Source organism: Siniperca chuatsi, linkage group LG9, assembly GCF_020085105.1.
Source record: "Siniperca chuatsi isolate FFG_IHB_CAS linkage group LG9, ASM2008510v1, whole genome shotgun sequence".
NCBI classification, from domain to species: Eukaryota; Metazoa; Chordata; class Actinopteri; order Centrarchiformes; family Sinipercidae; genus Siniperca; species Siniperca chuatsi.
In genome coordinates this window covers 30,514,215-30,534,845 of record NC_058050.1, presented here as the reverse complement: position 1 = coordinate 30,534,845, position 20,631 = coordinate 30,514,215, and the positions used below count along the sequence as shown (strand labels likewise).

At 39.0% G+C, this 20,631-nt stretch overlaps 1 protein-coding gene across 9 annotated transcripts in view; it reads left to right on the top strand.

Annotated features, from left to right (window-relative positions):
* The window catches only part of LOC122880951 (sodium- and chloride-dependent transporter XTRP3-like), a 57,204-nt gene that overhangs the window by 20,586 nt on the left and 15,987 nt on the right, over nt 1-20,631 (top strand). For all 9 annotated transcript variants that reach the window (XM_044206517.1, XM_044206520.1, XM_044206518.1 and 6 more), the window contains 4 exons: nt 747-857; nt 1,160-1,401; nt 6,578-6,740; nt 10,675-10,876. In XM_044206517.1, coding sequence (XP_044062452.1) covers nt 747-857; nt 1,160-1,401; nt 6,578-6,740; nt 10,675-10,876 — 718 coding nt within the window. The remainder of the gene's footprint in view (nt 1-746; nt 858-1,159; nt 1,402-6,577; nt 6,741-10,674; nt 10,877-20,631) is intronic.

The following is a 20,631-nucleotide window of genomic DNA, read 5'->3' as shown; positions in this document are numbered from 1 at the left end:
AAAAAATACATTAAAACAAAGTCAATAATTATCAATTTTTAATTGAAAACAGTGCATATATCAGAAATATATATACTATGTATCAAATCAAACTCAGATCGTGCAGTTTACATTTCCCCATCAAGACACAGCCAAAGCATTATTCCGGTGGTTTAAGTGGGGTTCAACATTAGAGGTTAGTTGCTCTCAAAATAATTGTCATGACATTTTCATATTTCATTAATTCATAGATATGACATTTATCTTCTGTTTAATTTAGTAAAAGGAAGATAATGCATGTTCATGTTATCAGTATCAACATGACCAACTGTCTAAAAATACTGTACATTAATCTTAGCTACAGTCAACAATTAGTTTAGAATAAAACACCTATGAGGAAATCTCAAATTTCTCAAAATTAATACAATAACTGCATCTGGAACAACTAATTATATTTGTAACTTGAAAGAGGGAGACTTAGAAAATATGTTAGAAATTATGTTGGAATTAGAACATATTTATACATATTTGCTAACCATATAAAAAGGTATTTGGTAATGCAATCACAAGAACTAACAATTTACATATTTCGTAGAACTGTCGACCCAACCACCTAACTGAAAACGCACATTTAAAAAATTGTGCTGCTTGCAAGTGTTTTTCTTTTGACCAGACTAGAGGGATAATAGTGGGGATATGATGAAGTTGTCCAACATTCGCAATATTTGAACTTTGACCCTAACTTGGCTGGTTGGCTCCATCTGTAGGTGGTGTACTTCACAGCCACATTTCCATATGTGGTCCTCTTTATCTACCTGATCCGGGGCATCACTCTTCATGGTGCCATCAATGGTGTCAAATACATGTTCACACCCAAGGTAAGGTTGTGTTGGACATTTGGCAATAGGCATATAGACATATATGGGTGCCCCATATCCATGGTTTAAGTTGGATAATCCATGCAGTTTCTGTTATAAACAAAATACATGCAGGCTAAGAACCCACACCGCTCAGGAATTATCCCCTTATTGTGCTTATATATCCGTAATGTGACAGCCAGAAGGTGCATTCAACTGAGAAGCCTATGCAGAACTGTAAAAAAAAATCTTAAAATGTAATGTTTTGTGTGTGTGTGCACGCACCTGCGCCCTTATGTGCATGTGTGTTTGTCTGCTTTTAGATGGAACAGCTTGCCAACCCTGCTACATGGATCAATGCGGCCACTCAGATCTTTTTCTCTCTGGGTTTGGGTTTTGGGTCACTCATAGCTTTTGCCAGCTACAACCAGTACAATAACAACTTTGAGCGCCAGGCCATCATTGTTTCCCTCATCAACAGTGGAACCTCCATCTTTGCCAGCATTGTCACCTTTGCTATCTATGGGTTCAAGGCCACCGTCAACTATGAGAACTGCCTGGAGAGGTGTGTGTGTTTTTTGCTAATATGTGTGTGTGAGTACACTCTTACAGTACAACAGTGTGCATGCCTGTGAATCTACATGCATGTGCCTTTACAGTATACAGATGCTGTGTATGTGTGTACCCTAGAGCTGCAAGCAATTTAAGTGGTTAATTTGTTTGTTGCAGGGGTGGAAGTAAGGAATTACATTTACTCTCGTTACTGTAACAAAGTCACTTTTGCGTACTTGTACTATTTTTAACATTCTGTAATTTTACTTTTACTTCAGTATTTTTTATCTCAAGTATTATATTAACTAGGGCTGCCCCCAACTAAAGATTTTCCTGGGTGCCTAGTAGTCCTTAGTGCTAGTCATCGAACATATATAGTAATTTAATTATTTAAATGTATATTTTGGGGGCATCAGAAAAGGGTTTAAGTTCCAGGGCTAAGAAAGAACGTTAACATTGTTAACACTGTGCTACATTACAGAGAAATACAAAACCATAATAATGAGCCTTTAAAATCTAAATTTTACAAGGGGCATGAAGCAAGACGCCTGTTGCTAACAGCGGTAATGTTAGTCTGAATGTGTCGGAACAACCAGCAAGGAGACTGAACATTTTGTTAATATATTTCAACACAGAATAACATCACACTCATTGGATGGATGATGTATAAAGTTACTTACAAATTAACTCGCTACAAATTCGGTCTTCTCCCGCTTCACGTCTCTCCTGTCCCTGCCTAAACCCACTGTGTCTTCGTCGAGTTCTGGTCCGAGTCTCTGTACTGTATTCCCTGTCGTCAAACGACCCATGTTCACTAGGAGGCTGCTAAGCCCGGTTCTGTTGCCTGCTCCCCCAGCTCCGGTTCTGGTGCTCATTCCAGCCCCACTCCCTGGCAGCATCCCCATGCTGGGTCCCCTGCCCTGGGCCTGAAAACTTTGTCCTCCCAGCAGTCCAAAGTTCCCCTGATACGTTCGTCTTGGTGACAGCTCCCGAATGCAGTTTGAGGGTTTTTTCCCAGCGACTACCCAGCTACTTAAAACTTGGTTGACTCTTCTCATCGACTATTAGGGGGCAGCCCTAGTACTAATGCATCCGTTACAGAGTAAGAAAAAAGTCACATGAAAATTTCATGATAAACCGTGTGAAAGTGGACCAAAAGAAAGATGTAAAATCAGTAGCAGAGAAGAAGCTGCTGTTGTGCCTGCCAGCACAGGTGACACACTGTAACAGATACTAAATGTAAACGTCCACTGGCAAGGGAGTGTGAGAGGTGCAGTCACAACCGGGCCGGGCTTAGCAGTTTGTGAAAAATCCAAAAGTGCAATATAATAAAGAATTATGTCATTATAGGTTAAGGTTAGCATTATTGTACCTTGGCATAGGTAATAGGCAAAAAAAGGTTGGTACTTTAATTAATCAATGATTTAATGTACCACCTGGCAAGCATGCTAAGTGACCCAAATCAATGCTCATGCTGGATCCTCCAGCTGTGACTTCTATATTCACTAATGAACTTTTACCTTCAGCGAAGTGTGTGAGGCCTTTCTGCTGTTTTAGATAATCCCTGATGTGAAAGCAGAGCGTTCTTTCAGCTCAAAATGTTTGAAAACTTTGAGAATGAACGAGCAGAGAAGTTGAACCTAGAGTAGATTGTGGAGGACTCCGCAGTGCTCAAGGCTCACAGAATGTCGTTCAGACATGTGATGACAACAACAAACTCATTTCAATTCAATTTAATTTATATAGCGCCAGTTCATTAGTTGTGTCATTGCACTTTTCAAATAGAGCAGGTCTAGACTGTACTTTTTATAATATTATTTACACTTCCCTTTAACAGGCAGAAACCTCGAACAGAACGTAAAGGCTCAAGGTGCGTGGCCATCTGCTGCGACCGGGTTGGGTTAGAGAGAGAGAGCAGGAGGAAAGAGAACATACACTAGAACAATGCAAATTATTTTTGTCAACCTGCTGTAATTCTCACATTTTTGACAAATGAATGGACAAAGCTGACTGTGTTTGGCTTGAATTGAATTGAATGCCTCAGTCTCAGTGTAATATGGGTTTTGAAGCCAATTTAACATAGTGGCTAAACCATGGAATTACAACTTCCGGGTCCGACACATGATGCACACTGGCCCCACAAGACTTTTTCCGATAGACATTGTGAAAGAAGCAGCTGTAAAACGGTGGATAATTTTTTTTAAGTTAGAGAGCTGGATTTCTTTCAGCACATCCACTGAATTGTGACAATACTTTGTCTCACTGCAACCTATGGTCAATTCAGAAGTCCATCACTCTATATTTTTCAAAATATGCAAAATCAATAAACATCTATATCTCCACAGGTCTTCATGCAATTGGTACCAAAATTGACACAGACATTCTCTAGATGGCAGACATCAAGTGTTTCAAATTGTGTTGAGATCGGTCAATCCGTGGGTCCGCAGTGATATTCAATATCTTGCAGTAATTTGCATTGTCTAGACAACATTTCCTTTTTTGCTCAGGGTTGGATCAAAAATCACGTATTTGTATTTGCGTATTTGTCAATATGCTCGAAATCAGCAGAATTTTTGTTTCAGAATTTTCTCACCAACATTTTGACTGTTGTAAGCGTTTTAAGTTAAACAGATAAAAAATCTCCAGTCTGGCTCATTTGATGTCATGCTTCATCTTGTGTGAAGGTGTGCTGAAAGAAAAGCTTGCCACTGGTACAGTCATAGCCTCTGTAGTGCAAAGGTCCAGAATTTGAATCCTGGGGTAGCCCAGACCAACTTGCCAATAATGTAGCAATTTATGCATTTTGTGAGTTCTCAAGTGGTCATCATTCAATGCGAGTCCTGCACTCTTTAATATTACTCTTCAATATTTAGATTGATATGCGTTTTTAAGAAGTTATTTTTTGTTGTTCGTTATTATTATTGAGCCATTTTTTGTCCTCTAGCTACTCCTTTACTGCTAGTGCTACAAACTTTGTTTAATCGTCAAATCATACATATTTTTCATGCTATTACTTTTCTATATTTTAAGTGATTTTATATAATTTTTTAAAGTATTAAAATTTATAATTGGAAGTCTTTGGGAGCAATGTTTGAAAGCACCACCATGTGGTCAGTTATTACGTGTTTTATGTTTTAGCTAATAATTCTTGAACTGTGAGGTGCTGCAAATCAATATTTGCGCAGTGCGTTCCTTGGATGATGTCGATTCAACTGCCCATTTGCACCTGGAAACCTTTTCTGCCATTTTGGATGTTTTGGAAAAGACATTTTTTGCTTCTCTTGGCACATATTTTATCTAATCTTCACCAAACCTTGGACATACCATCTCTAGATGATCCCGAACAATAGTTTGTTAGTTCATTGTTGGGTATCACTTACCGATTGTCTGTAATTGGTTTCCAAACTTTTGAAGGCATGGCCTGATGCACTTAATGGGCCATAACTCTTAAATACTAAATTGGATTGCAACCAAATTTGGGAATGTTGTAAATACAGCCTCATTTCACAAGTGTGTAACATGTCATATAATTCTACATACAGAGGGTGCTACAGTAACATTAAAACATGATATTTCTACACTTCTGTTGACTTCAATGAAATGAAACTTGGTACACAAGTTCTCCATGAGCACGTGCATGCCATATAAGCATAGCACCAATAGCCCCACCTTGTGGCCATTAGTTAAACACCGCCATACTACTTATTAACGGCCGTATCTCTTTAATGTAATACTCCATGGTGACCAAATTCAAAGTTGTACAGATGGGGATGTTGAACAAGTTTGTAGTATTTGATACAATTTCACCTGTAGGTGGCACTAAAAGATTTTAAAAACTGCCGCAGTTGGGAGCAGTGGAAGCAGCAGCTAACAGCTTCCAGCTCTCACACGCAATTTCTCAAGAAATTGCACATTCTAGTTATTATCATTATCTTCCGTACGTGTTTTGCTTTGCAACTACTGATAACATACATAATTTCTTCTACAGAAACCATTCAACTATCAAAATGTTCAGCTCTTTAAGGAGAAGTGTGCTTGTATTCAACTTTTTTCTACCTTTTATACTTAAACAATTTTTTATAATGTAAGCAAACTTGTATTCAAGTTTTACAATTTTTGCAATATCGCAATTCATGTTTTGTGCATTTTACAGTCCTTTCCTGAGTTTATAATGAGTGTGTATTGGGTGAGCTAGAGTGGGTGACATCGCTAGAGTGCAGAGGAGTTGTTGGATTTCCTGAAAATCTTATCTTAAACTTCCTCTCATACCCACAATTTTTACTCTTCATACACAACTTCCACATCAGTTAGTAGATACACTTGTCCTAGTTCAGATAATGTGCTCATTTAACCACTAGCACTTACAATTTTAGATTTTTCTACCTCAAAACACCAAGAGAGCCATTCAGCTGTCTCATTGACTGTAAAGCTATTTTACCTCTCACAGTCTCAGTCAAACACACAAATGATTTCTCTGTCATTTTTAACGTTATCCACACAAATTATGTATGTAAATGTTCATCAATGCCTTCTGGTGCTGATGGTGAGGTCATTTCACCAAGATGACCTACAGTTTAAGCTTTTTTTGTGTCTTCTTTGATGGGAAGTTTTACAGATTTCTCTCTCTCTTTACCCATATACATTTACACACAGGTGATGTTATTTGTGCTATGACTCAGCTATTTACTACCTTTAAACTTTTTTCAAAAGATTTTTTATTATGGGAGAAATCTTCAAATCATACACCTTAATTCACAATTCATCTCTACCTCTGTCCCCAACACATAGAAACACAAATACTGACACATACAGACACACATTAATAAATTAACACACACACACACACACACACACACACACACAAAACTAACACACACAAACTGGTTTTTCTGTCTTTGTGAGGGCTTCAACAAACAAAACAAAAACAAAAGCTGTTTCTTTTCTATCTTTTTGGAGATTGTTACTAACACACAACACACTTCTATATCTATCTATATCTCTCTTTTATTTATTTATATATAAAAATGTATATTTTTTTAGGACACAGGGTTGATGTTGGCTACTGATGTGATGCTTAACTATACTCAACAAGTAGTGAAGGACAATGCAAGTGCTTAATATTCTGGGTGAAGGTCAGGGCTGATGTAATGTACTCTTCGTGTAACAGCCCTTTTTTTTTCCTCTTCCAGGACACGCTTACTGCTGCTGAATGCCTTTAATCTAGCAGAGGACAGTATCACCATGGACAGTGTCTTTGAGTGGATTGAGAAGCTGAACACAACATACCCACAGCAGTTTGCTGAACTTGCCAATAAACTGGAAAATTGTAACCTGGAGAGTGAACTAGACACCGTATGTTCCTCATTACACTCATCTTACAGTGGTACAGACTTACGGCACTAATATTTACAATTGTTAACATAATGAGAATACAGTTGGTTCACACAGACTGTGATAGAGAGAAAAACAAATAGGTGTATGTATATGCAATAAACAATAAAGTGACACCTAATTATTGGAGAAAATACAGTACTTGCTGTATAAGCTGATCTTTCAGTTGTGATTTAAAAGACACATATTGTCTCTGATAAATAAGTAGCTCTCAACCATTCTAGACATTGCTTGTGATTCCACCAGATGCGCAGCAGCGCATTTCAGAAGCGGCCCAGAAGCGGCTCTCCGATCCACAGAAAAAATGCGGCTAGTCTATTTTTGATGGAAGCCACGTCAAGCTGCAGATCAAACTGGGCAGGAAGTCAAACACAGAAATGGCATAGAGAATCTAGTCAATTTTCTAAATAAAATGTGCAAATGTGCCCTACAGCAAACAGAAACAAGAGTGGTTAGAGTGTGCAGCCCTGTTTTACACCTCTTAGGGTTCCAAAGTAACTTGAATACAAACCATTTGTCACAGTGGGTGTGAGAAGGGTAACAGGAATACAGGGGATAGGACCCAAATGCAGAGGACTGAGGCAGAGGAGATGCAGTTCAGTGATTTTAATAACAAAATGAGATACAAAGGCTGATGGGAAGGTGCCTCACCTTGGTGCAAGGGTCAAAACCAGAGAGCAGTCCAACACAAGCAAACAAATCCAGTGCAGAGCAGGCAGGAAACCAAAGTCCAATAAACAGGCAAAAAGTCAAACATGCAGGTAAGGCAGGCAGAAACCAAGGCGGGAACTAAGACATGACGTACACGGCAACATAACATAACAATCTGGCAGAGAACAATGGAAGTTAACACGTTTGCACAGTATGGTGAGTGGCTGATGAGGGAATGAGTTGCAGGTGGGGAGTGGGAGGAGTAGGCCAGGTAACTGCAGTCAGGTGATGGGGAAAGGAGGGAAAGTTCGAGGGCATCTGGTGGACAGCTTGAAGATGGCAGGTCTGGGGAGTTGGAGGAAAGTACATGGCCTGGGAGAAGTGAGCAGGGGCTAGGGACAGGGACAGAGAGCAATGCAGAGGGCTGGGAATGAGAGAGTGTGGCTGAAGAGAGGGACTGAGGAGCAAACTGTGACACAATTAGTCAGTCCAGCAACAAGGAGCTTATAAAGAATATTTGTCTAGCTAAGAAATTTGTATTATTTATACAAAATTTAGTCTAAATAGGCTCTCAATGATCAAAAAGATTTTTCTGTCTAGAAAAATGGCTTACAAATTAGCAACCCAGGCCGTTGCAATAAGGACCCAGCCTTATCAGGCCACTCTATCAGGTGAGCTACCGGGACACCCCGAAACATTAGTTCTTGAAGTTGAAAGTCGCCCTTCTGACCTGATAACATCGTGGGTGGATCATGGCTCTAAACTCTGACTATGAATGTTGATTTATAATTAGTGTCATACACTTGGGGTTTCCACTTTATTTGTTCAGTGAATGAGAGGACTCATTCATAAAGAGGGTGCCTCCAAACTAACAGGGTATTAAAAAACAGCCATTTCTCAGTGTTTTGCGCTCGAATGTCTCTAGTGCAACATAACTCGTGGTATCATGTGATACATGCCAAGTCAAGTTTATTTATATATGCCTTCATCACATAACTATTTATATAGCTCTACAAAACAAAATCACTTATATAGCCCATAAACTGAAAGGGTATAGGTAGACAAAGGAGAGATAAAACAAGCTAGTACAGTATAGATTCAATTTATCAACAATTAATCATTAAACAAAACAAAAAAATCTAGAAGACATAACATAAAGACATAACAAGCCTACCTGACAAAGTAGGCCATGTCTTGAGTGTACAAAGTTTCCTTCTTTGATACTGGTGATTGCAGATTTCATCCCGTCTCCTTTAACTGTGACCACAGTCTTTTCCCTAACCTGAACCAAGTAGTGTAAGCTGTCTACACCAAACATTAACCATAGAGGTGGCAGATCCAATTTATTTTTGTCAATGGTTACTTAGGTCATTTTGGGAGGCACTGACAATAGACGTCCTGCTGATAGCAGGATCAGATAGGAAAACGCTTTTGTGGTCATTGTGGAAAGCAATAACAAATGACCTGTTTTGTCAGTTAGGGATTATTAATCCAATTTCAAATAGGATTTTGCCTGGTTAGTGTGTTCTAGTGTATATACTGCCTTATACAGTCAGATTTGTTGGTTGGTGGAAGTTTTTATTATAGATTTCAATCCAGAGGTCAGAATTGTACTAATAGTGAGGTCTTGGAATTAGATAGGACTGGGTATTGTGCAGTCTGCTTTGTTCAGAATTATTATTTTTGACAGAGGCACATGGCAGATGTGGCTTTCAACAATGTTACCTTTAACAGAGATTGTGTTGGACTTCTAGCAGTTGTATTAACTTTTGAGACTATGGCCAATTTCAACTACAGGAGCTTCAAACTATTTCCATTGCTAAGCTACTGGAATACTGGGATGTGTGATACATTTTTCTTTACATGAAGGGAAGTGTTTTGTTCATAGAGAAGTTTGGATTGCTTCAAATACTTGTTTGGAGGGATGATGTATATTTGGAATTTGTAGTATGAAGTGCTGTCAGAATTCTTGCTCTGGTTATTTTTTGAAAACAGTGGTGTTTCTTCATGGCGGGGCTAATAAACAGGACATTCAAACATGAAAATGCAATCATAGCGTGTTCAGTATCTGCCGCAGAATGCATCTACAGTGGTGTGAAAAAGTGTTTGCCCCTACCTGATTTCTTATTTTTTTGCATGATTGTCACACTTAAATGTTTCAGATCATCAAACTAATTTAAATATTAGTCAAATATAACACAAGTAAACACAAAATGCAGTTTTTAAATGAAGGTTGTTATTATTAAGGGAAAACAAAATCCAAACCTACATGGCCCTGTGTGAAATAGTGATTGCTCCACCTGTTAAAACACAACTTAACTGTGGTTTATCACACCTGAGTTCAATTTCTCTAGCCACACCCAGGCCTGATTACAGGATATCTTTGCCTGCCCCCCACTGTACGGTGAAACTTGATAGTAGCCCAGTGGATGTAATGGTGGCCAAAGGTTTATAGTGCATACATGTACATTTAACTGTCTGAATCCACATTTCTATAGAGTTGTGAATAACATTTTCCACCATTAAGTGTAATAATTCAAAATTATTATTTTTAATTATTTTTCTACATTTTGTGAGCAAATCTGTTTTTAAATATTGGAAGAATAGTTGAAGAAAGCTCCTTGGTGGCAAGGCTTCGGGGTGGATGAGATCCGTCCTGAGTATCTTAAGTCTCTGGATGTTGTGGGACTGTCTTGGCTGACACGAAAGTGCCTCTGGACTGTCCCAGTGAGCTTTAGATAAAGAGGGTTTGTGTGCCCTAGCATACCTCCAACACATCATCAAGTCAAATGGCACCTTTTACCAAGCTGTCCTGATAAATGGAAAACCATTTGCACTGTGTGCACATTATGGGATATAATTGCGGTTACTCATTGCATGGCTTGGTGTGGTTATCTCATCCCCATAGAAAAATTCTATTAGACATTGTGACATTAAATTATCACCAATTTTAGATTGAGCAATGTAAAGCAAAAGGCAGAGAGACTGCGTTGTCACCTGACAGTAGTCCCAGTGGACAAAATGTAATGCAGTCACAAGACCTAATGTGTTTTGAGTGATGTGTGCTAACTCTCTCTCTCTTAAGACCTGATCACTTCTACTTTGTAGAGCAAAAGTCATCTGAATGCAGCAAATTCATGCCTGTTCTCTGTAGCTTATTAAGAGGCCAAGTCAAAATGGGTCAAAGCCCAATTCATGTTCCATTCCAGTCATAAGATGTTTGTCTCTTTCTTTTATGTTTCAGGCAGTAGAAGGGACAGGTCTGGCCTTCATAGTGTACAGTGAGGCCATTAAGAATATGCCATTGTCTCAGCTGTGGTCAGTGCTGTACTTCATCATGCTCCTGCTGTTGGGAATGGGCAGCATGCTGGGAAACATCACTGCCATCATCACCCCACTACGAGACTTCAAGGTTGTGTCCCACATGAGCAACGAGTTGTTAAACGGTAAGATCCAGGCTGATGTTAATAGAAAATGTTGTCATTATGATCCTTGTGGCCATCAGCCTGTGCTGGTGGTTTATATAGTCCCAGTAAACATTTTCCATATTGGTGCTATTCATACTGGTTGTGGTTACAAACAAAATCAGCTTGTATCCTGTTTAGACACTCTACAGTAAAGAGCAGCACCAAATCTATCTCTCCACAATGGGAGAGTTTTTGAAGTTGAGCTCTACTGTAATCATCAGAATATAATACTAGTGGACTTAATGGGAGCCTTCTCTTTTCTTAACTCTTAAACATCACCTGTTCAAAGATGGGAAGCAACAGAGTGTGTCTTCTTAGAAGAACATGTTTGACTTTGCTCGAGTGAGTGATAAACAAAAACATTGTAGATGTTCAGAAAACAGTAAATATTAGTAGTAATAGAGTGCTAAAAGATTTTCATTACAGATTTTCAAGTTTCGAGAAGTTTTTAGTCATGAGTCATGTGGCGCACGTGACCAAGGGGAAAAATGTGCAACTACTCTACACTCCCTAGGGGTCCCTGCTCCCCAGTTTGGGAACCACTGGCTTAAAGGAAGCAATCTGACTCTGACATCTTGGGAAATACCCTTTTTTGCCATCCTACCTCAATCACAAAAATTCACTAGGATTTGCTTGTTGACTGCTCTCAGAATCCACAAATCCATAAAGACGTTTTTTTGTTTTCCTCTGGGTTTACAGGCAATTGTCTACATATATATCTATCTCTCTCTCTCTCTCTCTCTCTCTCTCTCTCTCTCTCTCTCTCTCTATATATATATATATATATGTTACTGCTTCTGGAGTTTTTGCGCTTGGCCTTAGTGACCACTGTCCTCTAGCCTGCATCAGAAATAATAGACTGGAAAGATCAAGCTCTAGGATTCATATTAAAAGACATTTAAAAACATTTAATGAACAGGCTAAACTCAAGGAACTTGCTGACAGTAATATACATCACAACTCTGAAATACCAGATGTAGAATTGGCATTGAAATATTTCACAATATTCATTACTTGCTATCATTGATAAACATGCACCTTTTAAAAAGCTTAGGGTTAAAGATAAATCAAACCCCTGGTTCTCCACGGAATTATCAATGCTGTTCAAGGCAAGGGACAAAGCCTGGGCTCTAGCAAGGCGTACTGGTGAAACATCCCATTGGCAATTGAAATAAATGTACATCCTCCTTGAGAAAAGCAAAAGCAAATAGCACATAGAATTAATCTCTGATTCTTTTACAAACCCGTCAAAATTTTGGAAGGCAGTAAATGTAAATAAAAACAAATCCTCTATATCTATTCCTTGTCATGTTACGTTTAGTGAATAAATACGACATCAGAGACTTGCCATTCTTTCAACACACATTATTCTTATGATCTGCTCTTAATAGTAAGCCTTTGGCTCGTGCCCTCCTTAAACCATACCTCTCAGTTCACCCTACAGGCCTTCACCTTCTCTGTTGTTATGGAGGCACTTCAACCTGTCGACTGCAGGAAAGCAACTGGGGAGGATAAACTACACCCTTAGTTTTTTAAAGCTCAGTGCCCCAAATATTTCTAAACAAATTACATATCTCTTTAACCTCTCTATTTCTATTGGAGTTATCCCTCAGGTCTGGAAATCTGCACATGTAGTCCCACTGCATAAGGGTGGTGATAAAAGTGATAATAACTATCTGCCAATTTCCAAACGGTCCTGTCTTGCTAAAGTCCTGGAGTCATTAGTTAATAATCAGCTCAAATCTTTCTTCTCAAGAAATTCTGTTATGTCCACTCCAACCTGGTTTCAACACACTGCTATTACTTTGGTTATAAATGATATTGTATCTGCTGTTGATAAAGGGAAATATTGTGCTGCCTTCTTTGTTGATTAATCAAAAGCATTTGACACTGCTGATCATGTTATGCTTCTACAGAATCTTTGTAACCTTGGTTTTGATTATAAGTCCTGTAAATGGTTTCAGAAATACTTGTCTCATAGACAGAAATGTGTGATTTTGGGAATGATCGTTCTGTATTTCTGCCACTGTCAAAGGGGGAACCACAAAGTTAAATTTTGGGTCCTGTCTTGTTCACAATTTATATTAACACTATTACATCCTTTATAACAAATTGTAATGCCCATTTTATGTGGATGATACAGTTCTGTATTGTTTTGCAAATACTGCACGCCACTGAGCTACTACAACAAGACTTTGACAAATTGCAAGATGCATTTATTAATTTGAAATTAGTCCTGAATGTAAGCAAGACTAAATACATGCTGTTTTCTAGAGCCAGAGATATTGTGGACAATAGTTTGCATATTACAACTATGAATGGACAGAGTATTGAGAGAGTTTCAGAGTAAGTAATTAAGTACAATTTTATTTATATAGCACCTTTCAAAACCTAGGTTGTGGGTGGTAAGTGCTTTACAACAGGTTAAAAGAAAAGAACACACATAAAACAGAATAGGGTACATGACTCAAGCACAAAAACACTTAGAAAAGAGATAGGTCTTCAGCTGTGACTTAAAACATCCAAGGGAGTTTGCTGACCTGACTCCCAGGGGTAAGCTGTTCTACAGCCTGGGACCCAGGACAGCGAACACACAGTCCCCTCGTGTTTTCAGTCATGAACGAGGTACAACTAGCAGGCCTCGTTTAGAGGACCTGAGTGGCCAAGCAGGGATATAAGGAATTAGTAGCTCACTAATATTCTGGAGCAAGATTATTCAAAGCCTTATAAATGAGGGGGAGGATCTTGAACTGAATCCAAAATTTAATTGAAAGCCACTGTAGTGACATCAGAACCGGGGTGATGTGAGAGCGATATGAGATCTTGGTGAGTAATGTAGCTGCACAGTTTTGGACTAACTGTAACCGGGCAACTGCATCTTGGCTTAGGCAGGAATACAGAGCATTACAGTAGTCTAGGCGAGAGGACACAAAAGTATGGATAACCATTTCCAACTGCTGGAAAGATAACAGAGGGCATATTTTTGCAATATTCCTCAGGTGAAAGTAACAGGAATGAATAACTGTCTTGACATGTTTATCAAATTTCAACTGGCAGTCAAAAATGATGCCTAGGTTTTTGGACAAATATCTTGGTATCTGGCTGGATCGAAAAGTTACATTTAAATTTTCACACAATTGTCAGCAAGCTACGACAATGTTCAGTAGGAAGAGAATAATTGAGGCCCTCTCCTTGTCTGTCTTGGACTATGGTGATGTTAGCTATAGACACGCCTCTGCCTCCACTCTTAAACCGCAAGATTCAGTTTGTCCGCCTTAAGATTTATTACCGATGTCTGTTATTCTACTCATCATTGCATCTTGTATGAAAAGATTGGGTGGACGTCTCTAACAGTAAGACGTGACAGGCATTGTTTTCTATTTATTTATAAAGCCCTTAATGGCAACTTGCCTACAATATATCACTTATTAAACTTGTCCCACAGTCATTATTAGACTCGATCTAGTGATTGGTTGAAGCTTGATGTCCCGCTACACTACAGTACACAAGACTAAATTTGAGTATATACACCAACAACATGAAATAAACTAACATTCTATTATACACAGATGTTAGGTACTGTAATAGTGAATCTTTTCTCATTTCAAGTATAGTGAGGGCTGCATTTAAAAATAAAAAAACATAGAGAGCTTTTGAAAAAGATCATTTGAGTGGGTATATTTGCTCGAAAGATTTGTGCTTCTGGTTTTGAACTGCCTAAAATCTGTCTTTTTGCTGTCTACTTTTCTCTTAGAGCACAGCCAGAACAACTTTTCAATATGTGATAATTACATTATCAGTGTATTGAAAACAGTACTGAGTACTCTGAATCAAGCACATCATGTTTAATAATGAAAGTAGTTTAAAAACAGCACACAAAGGGCAACCATTTACTGCATACTGCCATTAGAAACTGAGTACAATTAGCTGATAATTAGCCTGATCGCCACCATCAGTAATCAATACAAACACACATTATTAGACTATAAACCATTAATCAAACCAATAACTAACTGCAGTCAACATCAGACAACCTTATCATACTTACATATACATAGCAGTTACCTAGTGTTTCTGTAGTGGTGACAAAACGTTAAAAATATGCATACAGTATTAGCAGTTTGAATTAAATAAACTCCTGCACTCTCCAGGAAAATATTAGCAAAACTCCCTTTAAGAAATATGACATATTTCCGCAAAAAACACATACAAAAGTATCTACTCGGTTTGCTGCTCCCCATTTGGTGCTGGAGAGATGCACAGATGGTAAGAAAAAGTATTTTCTCAGGAACCAGGTCTCCCTCCGCAAATGTTCGTCATTGACTGTTGGAGCTAATGTCCCAATATCCGGAAATGATACAAATCTGACATTTGGAATACTTTTGACTAGGTGGTCAGTGTTTCCAAATGTCTCCCATCTGGAGACTGTCACTCTTAGAGCACCTGAAAAAGTGCTGCACAAACCTCTTCCAAATGACTCAGGAACATGAAATCTGAAACGTGCTCCTGGACACATTTCACAGATCACTTTTTTGAAAAAAATTATTTCTCATTTTGCTGTTGGATCCTGTTAAAATATGTGCTGCAGATTTAACAGAATCAAAATGTACTCCTAGACACATTCTACAGTATATTTTTGAAAAAGAAATATTTTGCCAAATTTTGATCATAGTTGATTTAGGAAAAGGACTTTTGGGAACATTTCTGCCATTTGGGTAAGGACATTTGAACACTGACCCTCCATTCAAAAGTATTCCAAATGTCCCAATATTAGGAAATGATTAAAAATCTGAAATTTTGAATACTTTTTGACCTTTTGACTTTGTTACCAAATGTCCTGATCCAAATGGCAGAAGTCTTCCCAAATGTCCTTGCTCACCACCCAATTACAGCTGTCGGATCTTGCTTAGCCAACAGCACATATGCTGCCTTCTTAGCAGGATCCAACAGCTGGAGTCAAGGACAAACATTTGTGAACATTTCTGCATCTCCTGGGGCATGGAGAACGAGCTGGAGGGGGACCTGGTTCCTGGAAGTCTCCACAAGAATGAGAGCCTGTCCTGGGGCATGGAGACCCAGCATGAGTTGGTGCTGGTTCCTGGAGGTCCCACTTAATATATCTGGGCCCCCTCCTCTGGTTCTGATAGAGCTTTATGCTGTCAACAAAGTGTCACTCTTAGGGCGCCCAAAAAAGTGTAACACAAACCCATTAGGAAATGAAAAAAAAATCTGACATTTGGAATAATTTTGAATGGGCAGGTCAGGTATTCTAAATGTCCTGACCCAAATGGTAGCAATGTTCCCAAATGGACACAGACATAAGGGATAGAAAATGTCAAAAGGCCGCATTGAGTGCATTTAACTGGATCTCAACCTTTTATACTTGGGGGTTGCAGTGATTACCTGACAAGAATTTGGTGGTTCTGGATGCATGTTAACATGCCTAAAAAGCTGTACAAAAGTCAAAGGTCGCCAGGTACTCCCAAGTGTCCCACCTGAAAATTGGGACACTCCACTGAAATTTGATCATATCATGGGGCTCGAAAGTTGCAATCTTTTCCAGCTGAAAGTTGGTGTTACAGTGACGAACTGACGTGAATTTGGTGCTTCTGGATGCATGTTAAGACCCCCAAAATCCACCACAAAGGTCAAAGGTCACCAGCATCCCATATTTTTTTTTTTACTGTTATATTTTCAAATTTCAATCGTGTATATTTTCTCACAGAAAGGTCCCAGAGACCCCAGATTTTGTACACACAATGTGGGCGGGGCCTAGAACAAGGTCACATGACCAAATCCTCTCTGTGGCAACCAAGAGTTGCAACCAAGTCAGACTTAAAAAGCATCCTCTGTTATGCGGCATATTGTATTTTCATAATGCTTCAATGACAAGTCTTTATTTTAGGGCTTGCCCAACAGATTTCACGTACAGGATGGATATTAGAGTGAATTTGCAACCCAAGTCAACTGCCTGTCCCCCACATGGACAAATGGGAACATTTTTGCCATTTGGGTCAGGACATTTGGAATACCTGACTGGCCCATTAAAAGTATTCCAAATGTCAGATTTGATCCATTCCCTAATATTGGGACATTTGGAATATTTTTGAATGGGTCAGCATTCCCAAATGTCCTAACCTCTGTGGCAGAAATGTTCCAAAATGTCCTTCCCCACCTCATCACTCAGTGTTGACTTATGATTATTGGATTGAAATATGGTCTATAAGTATATGGTGTTCAGGACCACTGTAAGGGCTGCCCGGCCTCTTAATGAGCAATGCACAAGCTGCCATGCCAAATTACAGCCTCATTGAGCTGTCTTCTTCCAGGAGTAACCTTCAGAGTTGGAACCAAGTCAGACATAAAGAGCAGCCTCTGTTGTGTAAGGTTTGCCAGTTTCGATCACCATGGCAGAAATGTTCCCAAATGTCCCAACCGCCATGACACAAACTCTTCCCAAATGTCCCCAACCCTTCTGCACAAAGGTCAATAGGCCAAGTTTAAGTGGAAAATCTGGACCTATGACCATTTAAAATACACTAATACTAAAGGCGTGCAACCTTTTCAGGATCAAAGATGGCATTCTGGAGAATATGTGACCTGATTTTGGTGTGTCTGGGTACATTCCAAGGCCCACAAAATGGGGTGGCCATTTGGGAACCTTTTGACATTTCAGTAATACGTTTTTAATTTTCAAAGATTCTTATTTTCTCATAGGAAGGTCCCAAATGGCTAAAAAAGTTGCATCAAACATTCTATTCTGCACCCTACACTGAGCATGTGAAGCGTAGACTCTGTAGCCCCTTTGATTACTTATCTTCTTTCAGGAGCAACTGTCAGAATTGCAACCAAGTCAGACTTAAAGAGCAGGCTCTGTTATGCAACAAACTTATTTTTATGACAATGCCTCAATGACAAGTCCTTATTTTAGGGCTTGCCCAACAGATTTCTGGTACAGGGTGTATAGTGAATTTGCAACAAAAGTGCACCCCCACACGGACAAATAGATACATTTCTGTCATGCCGTTGTCACGGATACGCCAGGCTCCACCATCTGCTAATCAAGCGGACTATGGTGATGTTAGCTATAGACACGCCTCTGCCTCCACTCTTAAACCGCAAGATTCAGTTTGTCCGCCTTAAGATTTATTACCGATGTCTGTTATTCTACTCATCATTGCATCTTGTATGAAAAGATTGGGTGGACGTCTCTAACAGTAAGACGTGACAGGCATTGTTTTCTATTTATTTATAAAGCCCTTAATGGCAACTTGCCTACAATATATCACTTATTAAACTTGTCCCACAGTCATTATTAGACTCGATCTAGTGATTGGTTGAAGCTCGATGTCCCGCTACACTACAGTACACAAGACTAAATTTGAGTATATACACCAACAACATGAAATAAACTAACATTCTATTATACACAGATGTTAGGTACTGTAATAGTGAATCTTTTCTCATTTCAAGTATAGTGAGGGCTGCATTTAAAAATAAAAAAACATAGAGAGCTTTTGAAAAGATCATTTGAGTGGGTATATTTGCTCGAAAGATTTGTGCTTCTGGTTTTGAACTGCCTAAAATCTGTCTTTTGCTGTCTACTTTTCTCTTAGAGCACAGCCAGAACAACTTTTCAATATGTGATAATTACATTATCAGTGTATTGAAAACAGTACTGAGTACTCTGAATCAAGCACATCATGTTTAATAATGAAAGTAGTTTAAAAACAGCACACAAAGGGCAACCATTTACTGCATACTGCCATTAGAAACTGAGTACAATTAGCTGATAATTAGCCTGATCGCCACCATCAGTAATCAATACAAACACATTATTAGACTATAAACCATTAATCAAACCAATAACTAACTGCAGTCAACATCAGACAACCTTATCATACTTACATATACATAGCAGTTACCTAGTGTTTCTGTAGTGGTGACAAAACGTTAAAAAATATGCATACAGTATTAGCAGTTTGAATTAAATAAACTCCCTGCACTCTCCAGGGAAAATATTAGCAAAACTCCCTTTAAGAAATATGACATATTTCCGCAAAAACACATACAAAAGTATCTACTCGGTTTGCTGCTCCCCATTTGGTGCTGGAGAGATGCACAGATGGTAAGAAAAAGTATTTTTCTCAGGAACCAGGTCTCCCTCCGCAAATGTTCGTCATTGACTGTTGGAGCTAATGTCCCAATATCCGGAAATGATACAAATCTGACATTTGGAATACTTTTGACTAGGTGGTCAGTGTTCCCAAATGTCTCCCATCTGGAGACTGTCACTCTTAGAGCACCTGAAAAAAGTGCTGCACAAACCTCTTCCAAATGACTCAGGGAACATGAAATCTGAAACGTGCTCCTGGACACATTTCACAGATCACTTTTTTGAAAAAAATTATTTCTCATTTTGCTGTTGGATCCTGTTAAAATATGTGCTGCAGATTTAACAGAATCAAAATGTACTCCTAGACACATTCTACAGTATATTTTTTGAAAAAGAAATATTTTGCCAAATTTTGATCATAGTTGATTTAGGAAAAGGACTTTTGGGAACATTTCTGCCATTTGGGTAAGGACATTTCGGAACACTGACCCTCCATTCAAAAGTATTCCAAATGTCCCAATATTAGGAAATGATTAAAAATCTGAAATTTTGAATACTTTTTGACCTTTTGACTTTGTTACCAAATGTCCTGATCCAAATGGCAGAAGTCTTCCCAAATGTCCTTGCTCACCACCCAATTACAGCTGTCGGATCTTGCTTAGCCAACAGCACATATGCTGCCTTCTTAGCAGGATCCAACAGCTGGAGTCAAGGACAAACATTTGTGAACATTTCTGCATCTCCTGGGGCATGGAGAACGAGCTGGAGGGGGACCTGGTTCCTGGAAGTCTCCACAAGAATGAGAGCCTGTCCTGGGGCATGGAGACCCAGCATGAGTTGGTGCTGGTTCCTGGAGGTCCCACTTAATATATCTGGGCCCCCCTCCCTCTGGTTCTGATAGAGCTTTATGCTGTCAACAAAGTGTCACTCTTAGGGCGCCCAAAAAAAGTGTAACACAAACCCATTAGGAAATGAAAAAAAAATCTGACATTTGGAATAATTTTGAATGGGCAGGTCAGGTATTCTAAATGTCCTGACCCAAATGGTAGCAATGTTCCCAAATGGACACAGACATAAGGGATAGAAAATGTCAAAAGGCCGCATTGAGTGCATTTAACTGGATCTCAACCTTTTATACTTGGGGGTTGCAGTGATTACCTGACAAGAATTTGGTGGTTCTGGATGCATGTTAACATGCCTAAAAAGCTGTACAAAAGTCAAAGGTCGCCAGGTACTCCCAAGTGTCCCACCTGAAAATTGGGACACTCCACTGAAATTTGATCATATCATGGGGCTCGAAAGTTGCAATCTTTTCCAGCTGAAAGTTGGTGTTACAGTGACGAACTGACGTGAATTTGGTGCTTCTGGATGCATGTTAAGACCCCCAAAATCCACCACAAAGGTCAAAGGTCACCAGCATCCCATATTTTTTTTTACTGTTATATTTTCAAATTTCAATCGTGTATATTTTCTCACAGAAAGGTCCCAGAGACCCCAGATTTTGTACACACAATGTGGGCGGGGCCTAGAACAAGGTCACATGACCAAATCCTCTCTGTGGCAACCAAGAGTTGCAACCAAGTCAGACTTAAAAGCATCCTCTGTTATGCGGCATATT